This window comes from Pteropus alecto, unplaced genomic scaffold (assembly GCF_000325575.1).
Source record: "Pteropus alecto unplaced genomic scaffold, ASM32557v1 scaffold280, whole genome shotgun sequence".
Taxonomy (NCBI): Eukaryota; Metazoa; Chordata; class Mammalia; order Chiroptera; family Pteropodidae; genus Pteropus; species Pteropus alecto.
The window spans coordinates 1805865-1815485 of NW_006430057.1; the positions used below are offsets into that span (position 1 = coordinate 1805865).

Here is a 9621-nt window from a genome sequence, read left to right on the forward strand (position 1 = left end):
AGAATGATATGAGCCTAAAATACAGTGAAAGAGAATTCAGTATATTCAGTCAGATGATTGACACTAGTGACATTATTTCTCTAAATAATCTCATTATCGTGAATTAATGATAACTTTTAATTTGCTTTTCCTTCTGATTTCAAAATATTTTCAGATCTCTCGTGGAAGAGGAAGATCATCACATGAAATTGTCCCTTGGAAGCAGTGAAATGGGCCTCTCATCCCATTTGCAACCTTCCAAGGCAGGAGCCACACGCATCTTTACCAGCAATACCCATAGTTCTGTGGTGTTACAGGTAATCTAAGTTGTCCCTTTTGTAGTATTTACATGGCTTTAGAAACCACCCAGAGTTTTTATTTATGGTGTGGGATGTGGTTGGGATAGTGGCGTGGATAGTGGGAGAAGTTGTGTTTGTTTGGGGACAAGGAATATAGAGAAACTTTCTGTATTTTCTGCTCAAGTTTGCTGTGATCCTAAAACTTCTCTAAAAAAAATAAAGTTTATTAATTTAAAAAAACAACAAACACTTGAAGGGAAAACTGCGTACTTTCATGATGTTAAAAAATTCCCCAGAGTTCATTCTTCATTTTATTTGTCTGTAAAGGAGGTCTTGTGGTTATGCCAGTTTCTTAGAGAATGTTATATCTGGCAACGTAAACTTTCCCATTATGTCTCAGCTAACATAAATATCACAAAATTCCTACACTCAATTTTCTAGTTCCTCATTTGCAACCTATTTTACTATCACCTTTATCATGATTCTAAAGATTGTATTTATTTAGTGTTTCAACTCACATTGGTGCTAGTAGTGGAGGGAGTGAGGGTGAGGACTGCTGGATACAAACACGCTAATAGATGTAAGAACTAATAACTCACATCAAAGGATAGGGCAGAAAAACAATAGAAAGCCCCCCACCCCAAAAAAAAACACAAAAAACTGCAATGTTGAGGTATTTAGTGTAGAAATGAGTCCAAGTACTTCTGACACTTGTGGAATCTCCTTGATCTCTGTGAGCATTGCTAAATTAGAGAACAATATGATGCTAGATACTCATAAATGTCTCCTAGAGATAGTTAAATTCTATCAATGTTCTCTGCTTAGTAAGATTAGAAAATATATTTTTCAAACAAATCTCCCCAGGTGAATTTCATGCATATCCCTAGTCAAGAATCATTATAGTAAAGTAGTTTAGAGTGTATAGTGCATTAGTATAGTACAGTATAGTATATAGCATAGTGAGAGAAGAAGCTTATCCTTGCTGTGTAACCTTGCTGTGTCATGCGCTTTATCTGGGTTTCATTTTTCTTATCTCGAAAATATGACTCTTGACTAAGGAGATCTCTAAATTCCCTTCTAGTTCCCATTTGTGTGATTCAATGAAATTGTATTTTCCCAATGTTTCAGTTTCTAATGGGAGCTGGGTTTTATGGTTCATTGTCCTGTGGGTATCATTGACAGAAATATGACGGTCAGGAAGGAAAAGCTTTACATCTTCTAGCATCTAAATTCTATGTAAATGGTTTAATTGTTGTTTTTTTAAGGTCAAGGGAGGAGAAAATGAGGAGTCAAACAGATAGGAAAAGCATGAGAGGAAGAGGTTTTTTGTTATATTGAAGCACTCTCTCTAAAAAAAATAGAGACCCACATACTCCTCCACTATAATTCTTCTCTATCCATGACCATAGTCATGTGTTAAAGCCAATTTTTGTGGTCCCACTAATTTTTTTAATGTACTTTAATCCAAATAATGAAACCTACTGCAGTGCATGAAAAAGATTTAGATCAGTGGTCCACATATTTTAGTTTGTATCACAAGGAGGAGAGCTATTAAAACAATGAGTACTGGGCCCCACCCCAGAGTTTCTGAATCAAAAACTGGGAGTGGGGCCTAGAAATATGCATTTCTAACAAGTTCTCAGGTGATGCTGCAGGCCCAGGGAACATACTTTTAGAACCACTGTTCTATAGGCAAGTTCCTTCTTCCACCAAGAGAGATGACCTCTTCCTTTCTCCCTTTATATCATGTAGAGATAAGTTAATGTTATAATGGGGAAACAATGTAAATAGGGTAAATATCCATCCATAGGGAGATGGCTACATAAATTATGTTGCATCGACTATGTAATACTGTACAATCATTAAAAAGAGTGAGATAGATCTATATGTATTGAATGGAAAGAATATATTAAATGAATAAAGAGGACAAATGTGGTATAGCCACACAATGGGATATTATTCAGCTATATAAAGGAATGAAGTACTGAGACATGTTACAACATAGATGAAGCTTGAAAATATTACACTACATTTAAGGAGTTAGTCGCTAAATACCACATATTATATGATTCTATTAATTTGAAATGCCCAGAATAGGGAAATCTATACAGACAGAAAGTAGACTAGTGGTTGCTTACAGCTGGAGAAAATGCAAGGATACACAGGTGATAGCTAAAGGGTACAGGGTTCCTTTTTCAAGTAATGAAAATATCCTAAAAATTATTGTGGAGATGATTAAGCATATTATCTGTAAATATACTAAAAACCACTGAATTGAACCGTTTTAATGGGTGAATTGTGTAGTGTGTTACATCTCAGTAAAGCTGTTAAAAAAGTAACAAGGTGATAGGTATTGTATAATCCCATATATTTATAGACAAAAATACACAATATGCATACATATACATGAATGTAAATATACAACAAAAGGTCTGAAAACATTAGGGAGGCTGATGAATGATGTCTTAAGACTTTGCGCTCTGTATAACCATGCACTGTTTAATTTTTTTACAATGGAAATATTTTTGCGTATAACCTGTGTAATTAAAAATAAATAATGGTTGAGTACGAGGCAAAATGACATAGATGATAGAAGCTTCGTTCTACTCTCTTGCAACCACATCAATGTTGAGACGGAAACACGGAGCAAACAGCAAGCAGAGTCTCCTGGGAGTCTAGATGAACAGAAGACTTACAACTAGGGAGAGAAATAAGAAATCACCCTGCACTGGGAGGAGGTAGGAGGAGGCAAAGACATGAGCCTGCCTGGTTCCCATCAGCTGAGCGGAACAGAGGCTACGGCAGCTGCAGACTCTTCTTAAAGGGGCTGTGTCTGTAACTGGGCCTTGAGGTGACGGACCTGCTTGCTCCAGGTACCAGACCTGGGTCACCTGCTCGGGGGACACCAGGGACTTACAGGGAAACACTGAGTTGTCGGAGTGAGGGCTGAGGGGAGACTCGCTCTGTATAGAAGTGCCGGTGGTATGCATTGCTCCTCTTTTGAACCCAGCCCCCTCCCAGTGTACGGACACAATGCCACCATAGCTGAGATGGCATTGAACTGGATAACAGAGGTCACTCGACCCAGAGGATTCCCTGAAACTCTGCTTCCCCTAACTCGTGGCCCTACCCAAGCCACATCCAGTTATGTCCTTGGTGAGTCCGATGCAACTTGCTGAGCAGCGCCAAGACACTGGTGTCAGCTGATCTCAGTTTCTGGTGAGGCTTCTTGAGGCAACTATAAATACAGCATCTGTGGATTGCTTGTTGAATCTTAACAGGTGGCCCCAGAGGAGCACACGGTGGGGCTAAACTTGGTCTGAAGCTGAACCCCTCTCAGGACTGTGCCACTGGACACCTACCAAACAAAACTGTGCTAATAGGACCAGGAGACGTAGGAGCTTTGCTTAGTACATAGAAACAGACACAGAAAGGCAGCCAAAATGGGAAGACAAAGAAGCAGAAACCATGAGAGAACAGAACAGAGATCCAGGAAAAAATGGAGTCAAGAAATCTAACAGATGCAGAGTTCAAAACACTAGTTATAAAGATACTCAATGAACTTAGGGGAAGTGTAGATGAATTCAATGAGAACTTTTGCAAAGAGATAAACATAAAAATGAAATGGAAATTATAAAAGAGAACCAGTCTGAAATGAAGAACACATTATCTGAGATGAGAAGTATATTAAATGGAATAAACAAAGGAATAAACGAAGCGAATAAAGAAGAGAATCAAATGACCTATTTAGAGGATGAGAAAGCCAAGGACACTCAATCAGAATGGCAAGAAAAAAGATGCCAAGACTATAAAAATAATTTAAGGAGCATATGGGACACTATTAAAGTGAGTGTATGGGACACGATTAAGGATAAAAACATCCATGTTATAGGGATAGCTAAAGAGGGAGAACAAGAAGCTGAATATTTATTTGAAGAAATAATGATGGAAAACTTCCCTAACCTGGTGAAGGAAATAGACAACAAACCCAAGAAGTTTGGAGAGTCCCAAGAAAGAGGAGCCCAAAGAGGCCCACACCAACACACATCATTATTAAAATGCCAAAGGTTAAATACAAGGAGAGAATTTTAAAAGAAACAAGAGAAAAGCCATTAGTCACTTACAAGGGAGCTCTCGTAAGACTGGCAGCTGATTTCTCAAAAGAAACTGTAAGACAGAAGGGCTTGGCCAAATTATTCAAAGTGTTGAAAACCCAGGATCTACAACCAAGAATACTTTATCCAGCAAAGCTATAATTTAGAGTCGAAGGACAGATAAAGAGCTTCTCAGACAAAAATAAACTAAAGGAGTACATCACCACCAAGCCAGTATTACAGGAATTGTTGGAGGGACTTCTTTAAGAAGAAAAGTCATGAATCAAAAATATGGATAAAGAATGATAATAACTACATTCCTATCAACAAATATCTCAAATGGAAACAATAAGTGATCCAGCCAAAAGATTGTGAAGCTGAATGGATAAGAAAACAAGACCCCTACATATGCTGCCTATAAGAGACTCACTTCAGATTCAAAGACACACACAGACTAAAAGGAAGGGGATAGAAAAAGATATTGCCTCAATGAACCTAGAGGGTATTGCGCTGAATGAAGTAAGTCAGAGAGAGAAAGACATATACCATTTGATTTCACGGACATGTGGAATCTAAAGAACAAAATAAACAACAACAACAAAAAAGGAAACAAACTCATAGATACAGAGAATATTTTGAAGGCTACTAGAATATGAGAAAGGTTTGGAGGGATTTGAGGGAGACAGTGAAAAAAGGCAAAGGAATTAAGAAGTACAAATGAATAGATACAAAATAGTCATGTAGATATAAAGTGTAGCATAAGGAAAATAGTCAACAATGTTGTAAAAATATGTAAGGGGGGAAAAGGGGTCATTGATATAGTGGGGTGACCACTTTGTGAGTCATATAGATTTCTAATCACTATGCTGTACAATTGAAACTAATATATATTATTGTACACCAACTATAATTGAAAAAACAATCTCACTGGATTGTACAATGTAATTATGAGCAACTAATTGTCTATTTTGCAACATTTGTATTCACTGTATCTATCTTAATTTTTAAGATTGTCTGCTTTTGACAAAACCTCTATTCTCTTGGAATGAAGACAAGTGTCATCTGTAATGTTTTCTCATGGCTCCCCAACTATTTGTCTGCTCTCCTGGTTTTCACCAAATTGTAAAATATAAATGCTCAGATAATGGGCTTGCAATTTCTTAAATTACTATTTTTCAAGGTTGTCTTCATTTTTCTCTTCTGTTTATATATTTGAATATAAAAAGGGAAAATACAATCCCTTTCTATGTCATTAAGAAGCTATTTGAAAATTCCCAATAATGACTTATAATGACCTAAAGATATTCCATTTTTCTACTCATTTTACACATTGGATAACATTTTTTATGTTGTTCCACAAACAATGTAAAATTTTAAAAGAAGTTTTTCACTAGTATTCTTGTGGAAAATTCTACACCAATATGTAAATTCTTTTTCTTGTCTGAATTTATTTTCTTCTGTATGAAAAAACGCTATAAAATATTGATATTGTATTACTCTTATTATTTCTGTTATGATTATTTTAAGCCTGCATTGAGCTTTCTTTCTTTATTGGGTAGGACAGACAAATGTGGTTCCCTTAGCATGAACAGATGCATGAATAAATCTTTACCTAGTCTCCATGGTCAGGTCTCTTTATGCTGGATACATGGGTAAGCTTTTGGGAGTCAAGAAATCTCTTCACCTCTGAAATCAAATGCAAAATTATGTATGTGCAATCATGTAGTTTGCAGGGAGAAGGTCCTTGTTATTTATCAGCTTCTCAAATACCCCCTAAAGTGATGACAGCCATTACTCTGGATTAATTTGCTACCTCTGAGCTATTACTTACTCTACTTAAAAAATAAAGGTGAAGTTTTGGAGTTATACTTTTATTTTTACAAAAAAAAATAATGATTGACAAAATAAATGTAGCTGTGTCTTAGAACCCCTAGCTTTGTAACATTTTAGCTCAGCCATTGTTCGTCCAGGCTGGTGGTAAGAACAGTGATGTGAAAGTTTGTATTAAGTGAAGATGATTTTTCCTAAACTGATTTTTAAATGTTTTAATATTTTCTGTGGTAGTGTAGAGCTACCACTCTATATCGTTTTTGAAAAACTATGTATGCTTTTTAAAAAAGTCTATTAAAAATTATGTTCTCATAAATAATTTTTAAGTACAAGTACCAACAGAGACCTTTTTTTTTGTATCTAATCTTAGGTATGTGGTTGTCAAGGGAACAAGCTAGAGAAGTGTGTAATGTGTTAAATGCTATCATTGTTTTAAAATTAGCAATCGCACAAACTCCAGCTTTGAAGGCATCAAATGTAGCTGTCAGGGGAACAGATCCATGGGGAAAGGCTGTTTTGAGAAGTCTCACTCTGCAGTATTACCCACTGCTTAACTATAATGGGAAGGACATAGATTTAGGCCAAAACTGGAATCCTAGTTTTACTGCTTACAAGCTAGTTCTGTGACTTTGGGAAAGTCAATTATCCCCTCTGGGCCAACTTCCTTATCCATAATATGGGTAAAAGATGTGAGGATTAATTCTGGCAATTTATAGGAAAATAAAGTGCATAATAAATATCCATTTACTTTTCTTCCATTTGAGTCAAACAGGGAAGGTGTCACAGAAAATGTAGCTAATCAGAAGTGATGGGTGTGCCAAATAAAGCATTCATCTGGTGGACTTGATCTGCTTTAACAGATTAGTTGACTCTATTAAATGGGCTTTAACAAACTAGGCCAGCAAAGAAAGTGTCTAGAAAGAATTTTGATTCCAAATAGGCTTGGATTCCTAGAACATTGAACAAATCCCAGGAGAATCTATGAGGAAATTAGCAGTGCAAATGACTTTTACTCAAGTAAAGATAATTAACCAGGGTTTGCTAAAGTAGTAACTGGTAAAAAACCATAATTACTTCATTTCCCTCACTCTTTTCCTACTACTCCAGCTGTGGTTACTTCTCATGAAAAACTTCCATCCTTTGACTTTATTCTATTATCCCAGGTCGTCAACATCTTTCTCTTACTACTCTATTCTATAATTCATTGAATCATACCCTTCCTCATACCTTCATTGATTAAAAATAACAGCTTTATGGAGATACAATTTAAATATCATATATTCATCCATTTAAATTATACAATTAAAAAATAAAGTGTGCAACTCAATGGTTTTTAATATACTCATAGTTTTGCAAATATTGTCACAATCCCTTGAAGAAATTATCATCCCCTCAAAAAGAAACCTTGTATCCATTAGCAGTCACTCCCCACTTACCCCCAATCCTAGGCAATCATTAATCTACTTGCTGTCTCTATAGTTTGTTTATTCTAAACATTTCATATAAATTATACAATGTGCAGTCTTCTGTGACTGGTTTCTTTTGCTTAGCATGTTTTAAAGGTTCAGCCATGTTGTACATTGCATCAGTACTTCTGTCCTTTCTATGACTGAATAATATTCCATTGTATGAATATGCCACTATTTAAAAAAATATATATATATATTTATTTTTTATTTTTTATTATTTTTTTTTAAATTTCACCTTCCATAGTTGGATTTCTGTCACAACATATTTGACCCCTTTAACCCATCTATTTTAAAATTACAATTGGCATACAATATTATATTAGTTTCAGGTGTACAGCATAGTAATTTGACATTTATGTAAATTATGAAGTGATCACCCTGATAAATCTAGTACTCAACTGACACCATACACAGTTATTACATAGTTATACTGATGACTATATTCCTTATGCTACTTTTCATTCCCATGACTGTTTTTGTAACTACCAGTTTGTACTTTTTAATCTCTTCCCCTTTTTCACCCACCCCAGAACCCCCAACCCATCTGGCAAACATCAAAATGTTCTCTGTATCTATGAGCTTCTTTTTCTTTTGTTTGTTTATTTTGTTCTTTAGATTCTATACATAAGTGAAATCATATGGGATTTGTCTTTCTCTGTGTGATTTAGTCTACTCAGCACAATACCCTCTAGATCTATCCATGTTACTGCAGATGACAAGATTTCATTATTTTTTTTATGGCTACAAAATATTTCATTGTATTTATGTACCACCTCTTCTTTATTAATTCATCCATTGACGGACACCCAGGTTGCCTCCATATCTTGGCTATTGTAAATGATGCTGCAATGAATATAAGGATGTACATGTCCCTTCAAAGAATGTTTTGGATTTCTTCAGGTAAATATCCAGAAGTGGGATTATTGGGCCCTTCTTTGTCTCTTGCCATGCCTTTGTTTTAAAGTCTATATTGTCTGATATAAGTGTTGCTATCCCAGATTTTATTTTTAATTTCAATTTTCATGAAATATATTTTTCCATTCCTTTATTTTCAGTCTGTATGTATCTTTTGATCTGAAGTGGGTCTCTTATAGGTAGCCTATGTAAGGATCTTGTTTTCTTATCCATTCATCTACCACGTCTTTCGATTAGAACATTTAGTTCATTCACATTCAAAGTAATCGTTGACAGATATTTAGTTATTGCCATTTTATTTTTCATATTTTTGACCTTTTTTCCCTTTCTTCTCTAAGAAGTCCCTCCAACTAGTTTGGTGTTAATGAACTCTTTTAGCTTTTGTGTGTGTGTGTGTGTGTGTGTGTGTGCGCACACACACATATGTATATGCAATTAAAAATAAATGATAAGGAATAATTATCTTCCCGCTTCACAAAAATCTAAAGAGACGGAATTATTTAACATCTCTGCCAGCTACCAGACCTTAGTTGTACTGGCTAGGGTAGACAGTAAAGAGAACAGCAAAATCTGAGAAGAATTGAATTTTTCTTCATAAAAATGAAATAGAGAAAAAAGCAGAGTACTAAGAAAAGAAAGGCTTGTGGAGGGGGATCACTTCAAAAATTATATAAATGTCTAACCATTTTACTGGACACCTGAAACTAATATAAAATAATTTAAAAAGTTAAAAAAAATTTTTGACAAAAAAATTTTAAAAAAGAGTCAAGAAGGGGGAAAGGTATTAGAACCAAGAGGATTATTATAAGTTCTTTCTGTATTCAATGAATCGCCACATGTTGCCATTTCAAGATAATTTACCATAAAAATCTACTTTGGCCTCTAAACATGGTCAAATTTATATTTATGTTTGTTAATATTCTGAGCTGAAAGAAAATTTCAGGCAGGACTAAACCATACATTGTAACTCAGTTCACAGGCTATCTCTCTGGAAATTCTAATCAGAGTCTAGGGACCATCTTATCAAATAAACAT

At 35.2% G+C, this 9621-nt stretch overlaps 1 protein-coding gene across 2 annotated transcripts in view; it reads left to right on the top strand.

The window, feature by feature from the left end:
* KLHL13 (kelch like family member 13) overlaps positions 1-9621 on the top strand; it is a 228976-nt gene that overhangs the window by 153457 nt on the left and 65898 nt on the right. For both annotated transcript variants that reach the window (XM_025046176.1, XM_006904712.1), the window contains one exon: positions 155-296. In XM_025046176.1, the coding sequence (XP_024901944.1) occupies positions 155-296 (142 nt within the window). The remainder of the gene's footprint in view (positions 1-154; positions 297-9621) is intronic.